This window comes from Molossus molossus, unplaced genomic scaffold, assembly GCF_014108415.1.
Source record: "Molossus molossus isolate mMolMol1 unplaced genomic scaffold, mMolMol1.p scaffold_m16_p_18, whole genome shotgun sequence".
NCBI lineage: Eukaryota > Metazoa > Chordata > Mammalia > Chiroptera > Molossidae > Molossus > Molossus molossus.
The window spans coordinates 48,268,722-48,287,853 of record NW_023425353.1 but is presented as its reverse complement, the minus strand read 5'-3'; the positions used below and the strand labels follow the sequence as shown (position 1 = coordinate 48,287,853).

The 19,132-nt window shown below is 39.9% G+C and overlaps 1 protein-coding gene across 2 annotated transcripts in view; it reads right to left on the bottom strand.

The window, feature by feature from the left end:
• Positions 1-636: 636 nt before the first annotated feature.
• LRRC3B (leucine rich repeat containing 3B) overlaps positions 637-19,132 on the bottom strand; it is an 80,651-nt gene continuing 62,155 nt past the window's right edge. For both annotated transcript variants that reach the window (XM_036267127.1, XM_036267126.1), the window contains one exon: positions 637-1,902. In XM_036267127.1, the coding sequence (XP_036123020.1) occupies positions 959-1,738 (780 nt within the window). In that variant the 5' untranslated portion in view covers positions 1,739-1,902 and the 3' untranslated portion in view covers positions 637-958. The remainder of the gene's footprint in view (positions 1,903-19,132) is intronic.

Genomic DNA, 19,132 nt, shown 5'->3' with positions numbered 1-19,132 from the left:
AATACTTAATATGAGTGCATTTTTAAATATGTAGTTTATACCTCTTTAAATCAATCCACCGGGAACATAATGAGAAGACCTCAATCTTCAGAGAGGAAAACTTGCTTCAAGTTCGAGTTCTGATACTTTCTACCTGGCAGGTCATTAAACCTCTTCCACCTGCAGTTTTCTCCTGTGTAAATGGAGTACAGTTGTCACTTTTCCCTCCTGTAGTGAGGGCTTAGGGACTTAATACTAGTGTATAAAAATGCCCTGCGCAGTCCTTGCACACAGCTGATGACTATTAGGACCTTCCTTTTTGGCATAGCTATTTCTATGTTTGTCACAAAACTCTGTTCACCAGAGTTTTCTAGATAGAAGTAGTGTGTTTATTTATCAAAAGACCGTTATAGCTAAACATGCCAACTTTTAGATAACAAACAGAGGCATCCCGACTGATTAAGCCTCTACAGGACATCACACTGTGTGTTATCACCTGGGTTTACTGAGGCTCGGTATTCTATGGCTCCCCCGTGTACAATAGGGTTTGATAACACATCTTTCATTATGATAGTTCTTTTGTTCACCAAGGTTGTATGTTTCTCTTTAAAGCAATAAACATGACTATACTGCTTTCTTGACCAATAAGTCACTCTGTTTTCCATGGTTCAAAGTTAAGCTTTTATTTGGTTTTAAATTAAAAAAATAAATTTCATTATTAAATAGTGAGATGGAGCTAACTAATGTTCCGATAGTAGCTGACTCAGGAATATACCACCAGGGGTACAGTTAAGGGGTGGATCACCTAAACTAAAATCATTTGTTGTGTTTTCATGTCTGTTAAAAGTTCAACAATGGCATAATTCAGAAGAAACTGAGATACAAAGTTTTAAATGTTTACAATGGATGGGAGAAGTAAACCACTTATTCTACTGCAATTGCACACACATTTCTTTCTCAATGCCAGTTAGTCTAGACACTATACCACAGTGCTAATGTCGTCGGGTTCATCTGCTTTCTTTTGCCTGCTTGGCAGGGATTTCAAGTATTCAAGGTGTCTTCGGGCATCCTCCTGATTTTGCCTCACATAATATACCACATATGAGATCACCATGGTGAACCAGCCAAACATGGTGACCAGCATGGCATAATCGGTAGTTTTTTTAGGGAGGTTACAAAGGTCAGCATCATTGGCAGCATTGAGAAATGGTCTCCCGGCGTGTTCATCCAACACGGAAGTCTTACAGATTACATTGTGGGCTGTCTCGTGATTGGATGCCATGCTCCTCAGAACTTGCTGTAGAGTACAGTCGCAGTGCCAGGGGTTGTTGGCAATTCTGGCCCTGGCCTTCAGGTTATTGAAGGCATTTTTGTGCACACTTTGAATGCGGTTGTCAGACAAGTCCAGAGTCTGCAAAGTTTCAGCTACTCCTTTGAAGGCATGCTCATCGATAAACTCAATGCCGTTTTTGGACAGGTTGAGAACTCTTAGTTGATGGAGGTCCTTAAAAATCTCGTTGGGAATAGATGTAATCTGATTGGAGTCCAGATACAATAAGACTGTTTCAGGAGGAAGATCTCTAGGTATTTCCTTGAGATTTGCATTGCTGCAAGTGACATTTAACCCCCCGGAGGAAGAACAAAGACAGCCCTTGGGACACATACTGGCAGAATGAAAGCACAGTATCATAAGAACAAAACTTTGTAGGAGGAGACACATGGAGAGGGAACGGGTCAACCACAGGTCTACCAGATTCATGCTGGAATGTCTGCATAATCACAAGCCCATTCCTCATTTACGCCAACAAGCAAGCGTGGCGACGCTTCCAGCCCTGTCCACACTGTTGACTTCCTTCTTTCGTAGTTCAAAAGGCTGCCACTAACACATGTGTCTCTTCATTATTCCTGTCCTTGCTTGGATACCTAAAGGAAAGGGAAGCAAATGCAATTAGCTTGTTGGCAAAGGGAGGTACGATGCAATTAAAATGGCTCTCCGGCGTCTGGCATTCTATGTGGACAGAAGGGTTGGTTATGCAGGTAATTTCCATCAACACCACTGGGAGCTCTCTGCATAACGGGAATCTCCTGTTCAAATCCCAGTTGCTGGGAGAGAAAACTGTCAATAAGTGACAACATTTCTGAATTACGTTGCTTTGTGTTTAATTGTGCAGAGTTAGAACAGTCTAGATTTCTTTTGTCTCTACTGGTTCTTCTCCTGAACCCATTCTAAATTCTACAGCAATGAAATTTAATTACACCTTTCTCCCTTCCTACAATAGCATGCATTACTGTGATTTAGCCCTGCACTGGGCCAGCAATGAGAAATAACAATAATATTTCACAGGTAATGACCATAGATAGCAGTATCTGTCATGGTTTTTGAATGGGTTTCCAATTTGGAATATTTTCTCTAGAGAAATATCTTACTTGAATTAAGAAAAGAATGAATGTTTTCCGACCTTCACAACAAAATGTTGCTAGGGACCGAGAGCCCAGACTCTCCAAAAGAGTTGCCTTCCCTGTGACCTCCCGAGATTACATTATACTTGGGAGGATGCCCTTAACTGAATTTCCAAAGGATTATTCGCTTTCTAAATAACATATTCCCTCCCAGGTAGATTTTTAAATGTGACACATAACTCCAAGCCTTTTTTTTTTAATGTAAGATGAGAAATAAAGAATATTATTCTCTAAGACTTCCCCAATAGCCTATTTTTTTTTTCTTTCCAATCATAAACACAGAATGGGGCAAACGTAGGTTTACAGTTGGGAGTATGCAAAACACAGACTTTATTTTTGTATTATTATTTATTACTACCTTATTTTCTATACAAATAATTGTAAACCTACCTTTGCCCCACTCTGTGTATTATTAATGTTGGAATGGGGCCTCGGAAAGTGCAATTCTTAAGTAATATGAGCAAGGTTATGTGCTTACTCAAAAGCAGATGAGAAAAAATTAATCCAACCACTCTCTCATGTAGAGAGAACAGGCATCTTTGGGGCCAGTTTACAGAGAACGCCAGCAGATCTTGGAGAAATTATGTGACTTGCCCAAGGTCAAATAGCGTGTAGGTGGTAAAAAAAAAAAAAAAAGAATAAAATAAAATAAGAACTCAAGCCAAAGACTTTGTTCTGACTCATTAATCTCACAACTCTTTCCGCTACCTCCACAGTTCTCTCCCAAACCCATCTTTTCCATGAGGACAGTCAAGATCGAGGGCGCATGGCTTGTATTTCTGATGCTGGTACGTTGCAGTTCAATCCCAGTTGGAGGACCCCATGGAGCTCCACTGAGGGGTCTCTCTGCGTCGTGTAGAGAATCCGTGCCTGACTTCAGGATTCTCTCTTAGGACGGGAGAAACATTCATTCCTCTTACAGCAGTGAGCAACAAACATCTTTCAGCATGAGCAACAAAAGGTTCTCTGCAAACTTATCTTTTCTAAAGATCCCAGATGGATAAATACAGAGGGAAATGACTCCAAATGTTACCAAACTCACAGAAGAGAAGATTAATGTGAGCTGAAAACAATGAACTGGGTTGTTAATCATGGAAAAAAAAGAGATTAGCGACAGCAGAATAACATAAACGTGCTTTTGGAATCCGGAGTCCCTTATATGTCAGGGAATGCAAAAGAAGGACCCCCAGGCTTACTGACATCCATCAATAGTTTATTTTGTCTGCAGTGGAATTCTCTCTTCCTCCCAAAGTGCATTGCATGGCATTTAGAGTCTAGAAATTGTCTAAATGCAAGAGAGAAAAACAAGCAGGTGTGGAGGGGAGGACACTCCGACAGGAAAAAGGGCGCCAGGAAGACGAGGCAAAGGAGGGGAACCTGAGAAGGACACAGGAGAAGGGAGAAATGAATGTGATGAGAGAAAATGAAGGGTGTCCATGTCATCAAGCAGCTTCCATCAGCTGAGTATGTATGACTAGCCTAAATCTTGCTGACAGGTAGAAAGTTTTCTCCACTGCTCCCCAGAGACAAATTAAGACCCTCTCTGACGAAAAGTGTTCTCTAATTGAGACCGTAAGCTTCATAAAGGCAGGGACTTGTTGCGCCTCATGTAAAAGCAGCGGTAAACAGAAAGTAGAAAGTATACTGGGTTTGTATTCCTGCTTTGATCTTTCTTAGCAGTGTGCCACTGGGCAAGTTATTTAACCTCTCTGAACCTCACTTCTCTTATCGTCATATAAAGATTGAAAAAGCCCCTAAGCCCTGGCTGGTTTGGTTCAGCAGTAAGGGCGTTGGCCCGAGGACAGAAGGGTCGCATTTTACCCCTGGACCGATGCCTTTCTCACATTTTCCTGCCACCCATGTTTTTGAGCTACGGGAACTAAGGCTGGGATGGGGTGTCAACCATCAAATACTGTTTCCAGAAGAAAAAATAATGCCCTCAGCAGACTGCCTGAGAAGACTGTTCTTCCTGCCTTGCTTCCTGTTTCTTTATTCTCATCATTGGGGGACACTCGGGGCTTCTAACCCTAAAGCTTTCATTAGCTCTTTTGAGATAACAGAGTGCACTACTTCAGGGAGAAATACCAGACACTCCAATTTCTTCCAATTACATCCCGTGCAATTCTGCTACCAAACAAAATAATTTTATTAAAAAGCAAAAAATGAATAAAAATGCAAACCAGGAAGGCCTTTCAATTCAGAACATACAATTCAAATGAATGAGAAAAAACATAAATTTAAATAGTTAAAATTTAAAAAGAAATAGTTAAAATGATAACTTGTGTATGGCAAAAAAGTAAGACCATACACAAAGTGAAAGAACAAATGATAAAAAAAAAAAGGCTTTAACAAACAAGGAGTTCTTACAAAGGAATAAGAAACTGATCTAATGAAAAGGGGGACAGAAAAATGATGTATACAAATGACCAACAAATCATATGAACAGATTCTTGATCTCATTGACAGTAAAATAAATTCAAGTTAACATATCTATCATCTTGGTTTAAATTAGGAAAAATATCTAATGTCAATAAAAGTGTGAAGAACAAAGCACTCTTAAACATTTGGTAAGGGGATAAGTATGAGCAAGTTAGGCATACCCATCAAAGATTTAAAATTTAAGAACAAGATAGACCGACCTGTACCAATGTAAAGTTCTCCAAAGATGACAAAAAAGCCGCTTGAAAAAAAAAAGGGGGTTCTTATAATCCCATTTGCATAAAATTTTTAAAAGAGGAGGTAAATATGCAACTGTAGGTATATAATCCATATGTTTACATATGCACAGACCATGTCTAAATGGATGTATAAGAACGTATTGATTGTGGTGAACTCTGAGGAGTCGTGCTTGGGGCTGGCAAGGGAAAAGAAATTGTCTTTTTATTTTATATTCTCTGCATGGTTTTAACTTCTTATGGTATCAAGGTGCTTTGTTTGTTTTTGTTTTACAATAAATATTTAAAAGATTTAATACATAATGGGATTCGCTGGAAAACTGATCTGAATGTACACCTCAGAAAGCAATTTTCAAGGATATACGAGAGTTGGATAATGGTGGCCAAGAGGGTCAGGCCAATGAGAAAACAATGAATTTTTAAAAGCTGAACATGTTTCAGCATGAGAGACTGAATACACCCACAAACAATTGCGAGGCTGTATATAAAAATAGAAGTCTCACTCAAAACCTGCAGCAACTAGCCTCAGAAACCAAACTATCACCTCTGCAGCAACCACCCCAGATCAGCCAGGTTTTGATCAATAACTGCCAGCTCTCCTAATTTCAGTCCGTTTCCAACTTCAGAACAACTGGGGAAATCCTCATCTGCTCCCCTAACGATCACAGAGGATGCTCTGGTTCTAAGCAGCCGGCCATCAGCTTCCCCATGCCCAGAGCCTTAGTCAGGGCATAGCTGAAACCTTTCATGCCTTTTTCCCACTATTAAGCTTTTATACTTTCCTCCCCATGTTTGAGCCCCTGCCAAATGCAAGGGATTGGGGCTAAGTTCCTTGCTATAAAAAGCTTGGAAAAAATGGCTTTTGCTTGTTCTCATTTGGGAATAGTTTATTTTCACAAACACTCAAGTTTGAGTACGTGATATTTTCAATGCAATACTTCCAAAATTGGCTTTATAACCTATAATAAATACTTGTTGCTTTTTAAATATGCTCAGATTTTCTGTAAACTAAGTATGGGTTGCAATGTGTGTAGTTCCTGTGCAAAAATGTAGGGAGAGTTGGGACCTGAATAATTCAGGTGAGTGTCTGCACAGGTCATTTTTCCTACTGCTGCTCCTTGGGATCACGTTTGTAGATACAACTCCTTAATTCCCACCTTTAGCACTGCAGCCTGCCATGAATTTTAGTTATACATTTCTATTCACAACCACCTCTCACCAGAAGATTCCACCAGGGGTTCAAACTGGGCATAGCTAAAAATAAAATCATTTCACCCGTCCCCCCTCCCCAACTACATTCCTCCTCTGCCATAAATCACCCGTTCTTCCCTCTTGATTTTTTAAAAGTTTTCATTTTTATTCTTCCGTCTCTCCTATGCTTTGCACTCCCACAGCTTCTGTTCTGTTTAAACCTGCATTGTGTTATTCTGAAAGAAAGCAAAAAGTCTCCTATCTGGACTGCCTGTGTGCAGTCTTGCCCTGTTCCCATTCCCCTCTCATGTCAGGTGAATGTAATCCTCTAATCATGTATTCCCACTGGTCAAAAAGCCTTAAGGACCCCCTGTTGTCCATAACAATCCTCCTATTCCAATCCTACCTCCCACCACACTTCCCTACCCAGGCACAGAAATCTGAGCTCAATGCACACAGATCGATGATGAGAAAGGTGATGGTGAATGGTACTTGAAATATGAGGTTTATCAGAAACTATCGTAACTGAAGGGCTCTATGGCTTGTGATAGCTTCCCTGGTTTCAAATCTGACTGTCACTGTGTGGCCCATGAGTCACTGAGGTGGCCCATTGCTAATGGCAGTATGATCATTTAATTTAGGATATGAACTGCTAGGGCAGATAGATATAGGAGGAAAGAGGATCCTTATATTTAAAAAGAATATAATCTGCTGGCAGATCCAGAATTGTTTAAGCCAGGGAGCTCCCCAAACATCCAAACTTTCCATTCTCTAAAATCCTAGACTCTACTATATTATTTACCATTTTCTACTCAAAATAAAGACATATGTTTATTTTTACTACCAGACCATAAGATTTGAGAGAGTAAGGTCAGTGTCTTACTCGTTTCTATATTCTCACATTGCACACAGTAAGTATTTCATAATTATTTATTGAAATGAACTAAGACCCATTCTCATTTTATTATAAAACGGTTGTCATTTATTTGGCATTTATTACCTGCCAGGTATTAATTAAGTGATGATTTCATTTAACAGGATGGTAAAACTGAAGTTCTGACTGGGGTCCTGGTTAAATGGATATAGAACTCCAACGGGAAGTCTCAAGCTGCCATGTGATGACTGGCTGGTACCTGTGCAGTGAGTCAAATAGCTCCTTGCTCACTTTAAGGGTAAAAAGTGTCAAGCGATGCCTATCCTGTCACCAGCCCAAGAAGAGAAGAGTTATTACATGACCCCTGGAGCCAGGGGTCAGAATGTCCTAAAATAAGAACCAGGTTGACTCATTGTTTGGTGGTGGAATTGGGTGATGTTTTGATATTGGGGTGAGCCTTTACTCCATGACTTTGTCAGACAAGGGATAGGAACCTATTTCCTACAGGTCAGATATGGCCACCTGTAGGAATAATATCCCTAATGGAGAGTACTTGTGTCCTGTCTCACTGTCCCATAGGATTTCTTGGTAGGACAGAAGGACCCCAGCAACAAGAAACTGAAGGGTAGATGCCTAGATTTTGGGCAAGTGACCATCTGGAATATAGCCACTATGAAGGTCAGGGGAGACCTATGTTTGGGGGTTAGAGGGTATGAAAGAACCCTGGGAGAGAAGCACCAGACTCATCCTATTATACCTCCCAGTGAGCCTCTGAGCAGAGCACCTAAGACCCAGTATGTCAATGACCTGGGAGAGAGGTAGGGTGGAGAAGCAGAGAGGAGAAATCAAGCACCACATCCCCTTTACAAAAGGAGGGGAAAATAGTTGAACATTAAAAGAAATTCAGAGCATAGGTCAATCCCTTGAACTAGACATTGAAATTATCATATTTAACTTGTACTTTTGTTTAAATTAATTCAGTTTATGACAAAGTAATGGTAGGTAGGACAATCTACTACTACCTAAGACTAAGCACAAAATTGTATCATTCAGGGACTAGAGGAAGACGAGCATTCACACAGAATAGAGGTTGAAGAAATGGTTAGACAAAAAGTTAAATTGCACTTTATTCTGGGTACACATATATCTCCTTACACAATCTTCACAACAGCCCTGAAAGTCGCAGTTACGACCCTTGCACAGATGGGCAAACCAAGGCATAAAGAGATAATGTAACCTGCTCACTGTCTCAGCTGCTCAGTGATAGAGGCAAGATCTTAACTCAAGTCCTTCAGCTTCCAGAGCATGTATGGTCAAATATGGCACTACACACCTCTTTACAGTGAAACTATAGTGACCTTTGTTTCTCCTTCTCAATGGACTCCACTAAGTTGAAGAACAAGAACCAGGATACATTTCACATTGGGGGAATTACTGTGTGCTGACAAGAAAGATGGGCAGGAAAGGAGGAGGGAGAGAGAAAGACTTTGTTATGCTTCTGAGCTAAAAGCTCTAAAATCCTATATTTGCCTAACATTGTCATCTATACTAGATGCTTGTGGGGCAAGTCCATGGGTCTGCTGCCATTAAATTATGTCTAAACAACACTGTCTTGATGGACACCAAGAGTCCTGCCTTAGTACAGTAGGGGGACTCACTGAATGGGCATGGCCTAAAGTCACACGGCTGATGAGCAGAAAGATGGGACCTGGATCCCATATGTCTGGCAGAACAGATCCTATTCCACACTCATTGGTTTACGTCCCTCTTTTCCTGGCCACTTTTTGACATGGAGAGTCTGTAAACAGAAGTGCTGAGTTTCAAAAGCCAAGCCAGCTCTCTGCTGGTGGCTTCCTACAGAGTTTGGGAAAGTCAATAAAGGGAGGAAAAACTCCCTTTTCCTGTGAAAATCTCTCAGAAGCCATACGGATACCAAACTTTTATCAAAATAATATGAAATCTATTTGTTCCAGATTATAGTTAGTTCCAGGCACTGATTTTCCTCTTCGGAAATCTACTTCATAAAATGAACATTTAAGCAAAATCTCAATATATTAGAGGGAAAAAAACACTCTTGTGGACAAGTTGCCCCCTTCCTACATGATCCAGTGTCCATAGATCTCCACCCAGGAACACACTGGAAATATAACCAACAAAGAAAAATCACTGTTTTTAGCTCACCATCTATCCCTCTATGGGTATTAACACAGAATAAAGATAAGACTATGTCTTTGCTAACATCTGTATTTATTATCAGCATGCTACATGTTTACAGGGAGACATCTCAGTTTCTTTCTATTATTATTTCCCAGCAAGTGCCTATGGCATTTAAAATAGTAACAGCTCTGCAAAGTCTTAACACATAATCTACATAAATGTAGACTCCCAAACACTTGCTGGGGTCCAGAGACAATTAGAAAGCTGCTTTTAGAAAGCACAAATTTATGCTGAATTCTGTTGCATTTCTGAGTAGGATAATTGTTACTGTTTTTGAAAAATTGATCCTACCTAACCCTATCCATTGACTGGGTGGGAAGGGTTCAGAATTGAGATCCAAAACCAAGGTCCAGAAACAGGATTCAAATCCCATCTCCCAAGGAATAAATTCCAAGAATTTAGCAAGTCACTCACACATCCATGTCTTAGTTGCCCTGGGACTATGATCAAATCAATAATAGCCACCTCATTGGTCTCATTGATACGAGAATAAATGAAATACTTGTGTGCAAAATGTGCTTCAGAAACCATCAATGACCATTCAAAGATGATGTTCTATTATGGGTTTCAGTATTTAGTTGTTTTCCTAAAATATCAGATCATTCTTTATGCAGAGTCTCACATTTCTTTTTCTTAAGCATAATCAAGTAGGAAATGATTCCTGCATCACCTCTACAGTATTCATGCCCAAATCTATTTAACCTGAATCTCATCAGTAGGAAAGTATCTGACCAATCCAAAATTTGGGAGATTTTATAGGGTGAAGAGGGCTCTTCAAGGGTCATTGAAAGGAGATAAACAGAAAAACAAAACAAAACAAAAAACAGGCTACAGAGCTGCTCTAGATGAAAGGAAAAATGAGATGTAGCCTCTAACGAAGGGCAAGGCAAGTGAACTTCTGGATTTAGGGGAAAAAATGCTGGAAAAGGTCATTATTGGAACAGATAGATAAAATCTTGAACACAAACTGTATGTTAAATATTATATCAAATTTAAACTTCTTGGGCTTTATCATATGAGTAGGAAGGAGAGCTTCTTTGTTTTTGAGGGCACATGCTGAAGTATTTGGGGGCAAAGTGTCATGACAACTGCAGCTTTCAATCATCCAGCAAAAGCAAAACTATATTTGCGCCGGTAGAAAGAGACCTAAGTGACAAAGGATTACGAACAGGTAAATAGAAAGTACAAAAGTGTTCACTGTACCAATTTTTCAATGTGTCTGAAAGTGTCAGGTTTTTAAAATAAAAATTTGGAGGAGGGGAGAGTCTATGCTTAAAAATAAACAGCAACAAAAAAAGAACTTCAAGAGGAGGAGAAATCCCATTTTAGGAATACGAGTCGGAGTACAGAAACCCAAGGTCAAATGAACATTGTTGTTATGTTTGTTTGTTTTTTTAATTGCATTTCATGTATGCCAAGACCAGAAAAGAGAATTAATCTGACATAGGACACATGTGCAGGGTGGATCTGTTTTTAATTAGGCTGCATGAAGTTCATGGCTTGGCTACTAAACTAATTTTGTAACCTCTCCGAAATTTTTTTCAGATGAATATTGGGATGATAATAGTTTCCACCCCAAATGGGTTTCATGAGTATTAACTGAAAAAACACATGTAAAACTCCTAGAAAAGCTTTTTGTAGATGATAAACTCCCAGTTGCTATTATTGTCATTTCTACTTCTACTATTATTGATATTATTAAGATCATGATCGTCATCATGTTACACCTTATCTTCTCTCAGCTAGGAGAAGGTGGGATCTAGGGAGTGCTACCCTCCCCTTAAAGCAATAAAGGAAGTCACTGTGATGGTGGCTAAAATTCCCTGGGCATCTACTATGTGCAAGGCACTGGACCAAATACTTTAAAGAGGGAGAGAAATTTTGCCTCCTCATATCTGCTTTAGATGACTTCCATAATGAGATTTGGGACTTTTGAGCCTATAATATTTTGATGAGATTTTGAATTTTGAGTTGTTGTTATAATGGGTTAAGACTTTGGGGAATGTTGGGATATAAGGAATATGTTTTCCATGGGGGATGGATGTGAACCTTTGGGGGCCAGAGAATGGATTATATCTATCTAGGTCCTAATTGCTAGAACCCATAAATGTTACATTTTATGGAAAAAGAGACTTTCTAGGTGTGATTAGGGATTTTGAGATAAGGGATTATCCTGAATTATCTGGGTGAGTCTCAAAGGTAATAACAAGTGCCCTTATATTAAGGCTAGTTGGGACAGTTGACACCGAAGAGGATGATGCAATATGACTATTGAAGTAGAGGTTGCTGTGATGTGGCCACAAGTCAAGAACTGCTGGCAGCCACCCAAAACTGGGAGCAACAAGGAATAACTTCTCCCCTAGAGTCTCTGGAGGGATTGGTCCGGTGAAATTGACTTCAAACTTCTGGCCTTCAGAACTGTAAGACAATAGATGTGTGTTATTTTAAGTCACAAAGTTTGTGGTAATTTGTTACAGCGGCCCTAGAAAACGAACACATAGTAAGTGGGAAACAAGGCAAAGTCAGGTCTTCCGACTCCCCATCACACTGGGTTGACTTTTGCTGCAATTAAATGCCCGGTTCAGCTCAGAGTCTCTTGGCAGCCAAAGGAAAAAGACGAGAATATCAAATTGCAAAATGGTTATTACCTAACACCGTGAAAGATGATTAATTATTAGCAGAGAAAAACTTTTTCAATTTTTCAGAATTTTTTAAAGATCCTGCAAAAGAGCTACCATACAACATAATAGACACTACATTTGAGTTTTCACTAATGATGCATATATATACTTCTTTGGCTTTTGGCACAAGGTGAAATCAATGCGCTGTGAAAGACTTTCTAAGCCATAGAAAGCTAAATTATCATCTAGGGATGGTACCAGAGAAACATAATAAAACAAGGATAGAATAGAAAATGTGGTAGAGCAGGATGGTTAGCATGTCCCTTATAATGAGTGTGCCTCATAGAATTTATTATACAAACAAAATCACTCTGACAGTGAAAAGTAGTGCTGGTGACAATCATACTGGGACAACAGGCTCAAATAGAATCTGTCCCAGACCAAAGGGGACACATGATCACCTTATTACACACAACATCCTTAAGAGTTAGGAGAGAGCTATAGGCTTTAGTGTGCCATTTGAAAATGTCAATGCAGCCCTGGCCAGTTTGGCTCAGCGGTTGGAGCATCATCCTGAGGTCCAGAGAGACCCGGGGTCGGTTCCTGCTAAGGGCATGTGCCTCAGTTGCAGTTTGTCCCCGGCCCTTGTTGGTCGTGCAGGTGGCAGCCACTCGATGTGTCCCTTTCACACATCGATGTTTCTCTCTCTCTTTCTTCCTCTCTCTCCCTCCCACTCTATCTGAGCAAAAAATGGAAAAAATGTCCTAGGGTGCGGATAAAAAAAAAAAAAAAAGAAAATGCCAATCCCTGCCAAGGGCACATGCCTCAGTTGTGATTCGTCCCTGGCCCTGGTTGGGGTCATGCAGGAGGCAGCCACTTGATGTATCCCTTTCATGGCAATGTTTCTCTCTCTCTCTCATCCTCTCTCTCCCTCCCACTTTATCTGAACAAAAATGGAGAAAAATCCTCAGGTGAGGATTAAATAAATAAATAAATAATAGATAATAAAAATGTCAGTCCCTGACTAAGGCTAAAACAGACTTTGGTTCAGGGTGTACAATCTTCCTAGACATCAACATAAATTACCTTCTGTGGACTATTAACTTTTAACTTTACAAATATAATTATAAAACAAATATAATTTTATAAATTACAAAAGACTATCCAGAATTCAAACATCTAACAAATCAAATATTTTAATCTTCCAGGCCTTATAATATATGCATATACACATATTCTTTTATAATTGCCATTTTGGCATAGGTAACAATTTTTCCTTTTCCAAGGTTCTAAATTGTCATGACATTTATTATTTTAATACCTGCATAATGCCCCAGTGAAAGGAGTTATATTAGATCTAGTCAAACATTCTTCTGTTAGACATTTGGTCTTCTCCCATTTTTGCTAATAATTTACCATAAATAATGTGAAATTGAAATGAATGTTTTTGAGGCAATAAAATGTCCCTGCCAGGTTATTTCCTTAAGATAAATTGCTAGAGGTGAAATTGCTTGAGTCAAAGCATTCTTGGCTTCACATCTGAATTTTGTTCATGGTCTACACATCATTGAAAGGGCCATTTCATAACATGATGGACAGTGTCTTTAAAATGATAGTTGGTTACAAGTGCCCAGTTTATATTGAATCTTTGTCAAAACCAAACTACTACGTAGAGCTGTTCACGGGAACAGCTCCAGGAGGCAGAGCCTCCCCTCCTGGTCTTCGTCACTGTGGTTCTTAGTCACAGTGGCGTCTGACAGGGCCACGGGCGCAGTCCACTTCCTCTGGTCAGAACAGAGCAGACCAGAGGAGAAGGCTACTAGTTTTGCTCAAAATTTTTATTAAAAAAAACAAAACAAACAAACAAAAAACGTTTATTGACAGCTCCTCTAACATTTTCTTGGCAATAGTCCACTATTTTTCTTTTTTCTTTTTAATCCTCACTCGAGAACATATTTTTTGCTTTTATCTTCAGGTAGAGTAGGAGAGAGAGAGGGAGGAAGAGAGAGAGAAACATTGATGTGAGAGAGACACATCGAGTGGTTGCCACCCACACGACCCCAACCAGGGACAAACTGCAACGGAGGTATGTGTCCTTAGTGGGAACCGAACCTGGGACTCTCTGGTCTGAGGGCCAATGCTCCAACCACTGAGCCAAACTGGCCAGGGACCACTATTTTTCTTAAGAGGGAGTAACTGTGGAAAAATAATGCCTTATATATTATTTTTGTTTTTCATTCAAAACATAATCGTACAAAGATATATGTATAAGATTTTTTTTCCATTGAGGCACTGTGTGTCATAGCAAAATTAAAATAAAAAAGAATTTAAAAAAACTAGAATCACCCTAAAAATCTATCAGTCCATCACAAAAATTTAAAAATGGTAGATCAAGACAAACAAAAGATGCAATCTATAAATCCTGATTTTAAAAAAAAGATCTCAAATATATATCAGGTGGAAAGTGTACATGTATGATCACATTTATGGAAAGCAAAACAGAAAGATATATACATGCACATATAATTAAAAACTTATGGAAGAATAATAAAAAACTGATCATAGTCTTACCTCTTGGGAATGGTTCTGATGCTGATGGTATGACGAACAATTTTTACCTGTTATCTTTTAACTTTTCTACTATTGCAACATTTGACCAGGAGCATGATCATAATAATAACTAGGTAATAAACAAGAGGATTAGCCAGTAGGCTTGGAGTTACAGGGATTACAAAAGTCTGCAAGACATGCTGTCTCTTCTAAGCAGCAGAATCACCCTGGGCAGTCACTGAAACTTTCAAATCTCAGCAGTGTCTCAGCTATGGTACCATTGGGGGATCTTGGGCAGGTGGATTAACAGCTCAGTTTCCTCAACTATAAATAAGAATATCACTTATTTCATGGGTTTCTGATATGATTCTGACAGTGCCTATATCACAGAGGAAGCTACACAAATATTATTAACTCCTCTTATAACTTCAAAGAGATCAGAATCAAGTTTAGATTTTTGAAGGGTTCTGTGGAATACTGTGTGTCTGAGAGTTCTACCAGATGAATATTTTGCAGTCACGTAATTCTGAGAAATGGCCTCTTTGAGAGTCATAATGGGCATCAGTTTTTTAAAGGTTCTGAAAAATTACAGCAAAGTAACCTGTTAACTCAGAATTTCTCAAAGGTACTTGCCACCCTGCCAAAGGCCTCCCCATGCTCCATTATTTTGCAGCATAACTACCCACTGAATATGATATTTGTTATTAGATCTAGTTAAACAACATTGACTACAACCATGACAATGACTACTACTATACTCGTACTTTACCCAAATATTCTGGAGATGGCAAGTTTTGCAAGTGAGAATTATATTTGTACTTGATCATCCCAGGCTTTATAATATTACCAAAGGGAAACATCCAACACCAACTATGCCTGCCTGTTGAAGGCAGGGTTGAAAAAGTGAATAATCCACAACTATCACTAAGGGTCATTTTATTAAATTAAAGAAATGCCCTTTGATTAAAGCTATTCTTGCCTGTGAGTGTAAGTAAATGAAAACGAATGTGCTAGAATTCTGCTTGAGTTTTATTCTCTCCCATTTACTCATCCTCAGACATCACTTTCATTTTTGAAAAGATCATTAATGACATGATCCTTAAAGGCCTTGACCACCTCAGAGTGGTGCTTCAAACAAAGGGCTTTGGTGTGAGACATACCTAAGTTTGTTGAACTTTGTCATTCAACCACTCACTAGTTACTAATTAGTGCTAGTAACTTACTACTTATTAGTTTAATGATTTTTAGGGCGTGTTACTTAACAGTGGACATCGATTTCTTTTATCTATAAAATGGGCACAATAATGCCTGTTTCACATAGGATGGTGGACTGTTTTCAAAATGGCTTCCATTATCCTGCTCCTGTATCATCCACCCTCCTTTGCATGCAGTCTTGAAGCCCCTCCCAGTAAGTGGTGGGTCTATATCCTCACCCCTGGAATCTAGGCCGTTCTTGGGATTTGCTTTGACCACAGAACTGATGCTATGCCAGTTCCAAGCCCAGGCCTCGCTAAAGGCCATGCATACTCTTGCTTTCATTCTTGGAACTGCTCTCCCCACCCCCTCAGCTACCATGTGAAAAATCCCTGGCCAGCCTGCTGGGTAATGATTGATCATATGAAGGAGAGGCCAGTTGTCCCAGCTAAGGTACTCCAGCCTAGAGCCGGTCACAGTACAAACGTGTGAGAAAGCCCAGCCTAGATCATCAGAGTCAACTATCTGACCTGCATCTGACCACAGACTCATGAGTGAGCCCAGCTAAGACCAGAAGAATCATCACCCAGTTACTCATACGTTTGTGAGCAATGATAAATGCCGCTGAGTTTGGGAATACTTGTTATGTAGCAAAAGCTAGCTGATACACATGAGTATTTGAACAATTTAAAAAGTTAATATATTTATGTTTCTTATGACAAGGCTTATTGATACTTATTTAACATATATATATATATATATATATATATATACTAACAACTAATAGAAGAGTGTGCTTCTTAACAGAAGTATAATAAAGACCTCATTCAAGTAAGTTGTAATTGCTGGATGCTGAAGGACATTAGCAGTTGCATTATTATTAGAAACTAAGTTATTTAATTCTATTTGCTGACCATGACAGTTGACAATGTTCCATATTGTTATGGTAACCTCCTAGCAGCTCAGAAAAACTGATACACACATGAAAGATATCCATCCAATTCCAAAGCCAAATCTGAATAACACACTGAAATGTTGCTAGCTCACACATCCCTAGAGCCTAGCCCAGTGCTCAGTGTGGAGTCTATCAGTGTGGCCCAGTGGTTAGGAGCAAGGCCTCAGGTGCCAGACTTTCTGAGCCTGAATCCCAGTTCATTCAATCACTTTGCCTTGCCTCAGTTTCCATAGCTGTACTTACTTTTTCTATTTACAGTAAGGATTAGGTGAGATCCTTAGGTAAATTACTTAGAATAGTATCTGGCCCATAGTCAGTGCACGATAAATGTTGGTTATTTCTCTCTGTTGAGTGATTTGGGCTTTAAACATACTCCTGGACACAGAGCTGTGCAGTAGTTCTGGGCATGTGTGTTTAGCCATCCTAGTGCTAGCTGGTTCTCTCCGCCTTTCGGAAGCTATCCCGCAAACGCAAGGACAAACATCAAAAAGACAACTACAAAGAAAGCAGAGTTTCTAGAGAGTTGGTGAAGAATTTAAATGTCATGTCTTAACAATTGTGATGAAACAGAACTGAAATAAATAACACTGCAAAAATTTAGGACCTATGGCCAGTAAGTCAATACTTACAGGTTCACGTCTGTTGTTTTGTCTGCAAAGGTTCCCATCAAACAAAACCCACTCTTCATTATACAGGCAAGAAGGGTAGAACCTCAGGGGACTGCTTTCTCCAATTTTATTTTGCCTGCTACCCATCAACAAGCCTGCCCACAAGTGTACTTTCACACAAATTCTCACTGAACAATTCAGACTGGTGACCTAAGCTGACATGCGGACCCAGATTTTAATAAAGGTGACTAGAGAACTCATTCGCACTCAGATTATCTTTCCTCGGGAACCTCATAATTTTTTCTTTCCAGAACCCCTGTCAATCAAACCAAGTACAATTGCTACCCCTATAATTTGTTAGCAGAAAATAAGTGGTGTGTAAGTCACTCCCAACCTTCATGCAGTTTGCCCTTGATGTCACATTTAGAGTCTTCATTCTGTTAAGCACTTTTAAATTTCATCTCAATGATCACATGGGGGAGCATGTAAAAATCAACGTTAACCTCTTTCATTTTATCCTCTGATCTATATTTTTCAAAAAACCTTAGTCCTCCTTAAAGAAGACTGAATGGGAAAACCAACTCATATCTGTAGGAAGTCATACGGGGAACATGCCTGGGTACTATCAATTCAATTCTACCAGGAGGATCATCAGACAGGCTGACTTCTGTCACCTAACTCTGCTAATGGATAAATAAGGTAGCCCTTCTTAGATCAGTGGATAGGATATAAGCTAGAAATATTCTTGTCTCTTCCTGTTCTCCACCTGAGCCCTATACCTTCTCAGGTAAACAGAGGCTTCTCCCAAACATAAGAAATTTTCTTTCACAGTAAAGAAACGCCACAAAACAAAAGAGGAAGTCAGAACTAAGACGTGTGGTTTTTCTTTTCCATACCGTGTAGCTCAGTGAAGTTCCACAGGGAAATGGGGGGCTCGCGTTACCTCTGGGAATCACCCGGAAAAATTAACAGCTACCCAGGGACTTAGCTTGTGTCAACAACAAACCAAATACAACTTTCCAAACTCATTTAATTGTCTGCAGGCTACAGGAGGACTTCCCCTATCTCCTTGCTCACATGATACCCACCAGAGTGTCAAGCAGAGGAGAGAGAGCCATTTCCAGAAAAAGATAACAGAACCCCCATCCTCTCTCTTCTAAATACCTAAACAGTTTTTAAAAAGAAGACCATCGCTTTTCACCCCAGCCCTTCTTTCTCTTCCTCTCTGTCCACTTCAGCAGTTCCTAAAGTCACACATGGGAGGGCTGGACAGAACAGAGCAAAACATCCATGTGTGGATGAGCTTGTGCACCATCCGAATGGGGCCAAGAACACAGTAGCTTCTCAGGACGGCTGAAAACACTGCCCAAGCTTCTCAGGAAGCCAAAAGCGTGATGGGGTGGGAGCTGAAGTCCTGGAAGTGAGCCACCCTCCCTTTACTAGTTGAGACTCCCCACCCCCATATCTGTATGGCAGTCCCCATGGAAATGGAGGAGGACAGAGACCCACTAATTGTGAACTGCCTCTTGTGCAATCAGGTTCAAAATGAAAACAGAGTGCCTCTCCCACTGGGGAAATGAAGAAGGCAGCATCCAATGCATGAAAACCTAGTCTAGCAAAATCAGGAGGATGACACCTCTGCTCCCTGCAAGCCACCCAGGGATGGCCATGGCCACAGGAGGTCACGCTCTGAGATAGCTTGTTATTATTAATGTCGAGATGGGTCCAGGTGTCCCAGACACAGTGTCATCAAGCCTGTGACACTGGCTTGGCCCATAAGCTTCAGAAACATATAGTCAAACAAGAAG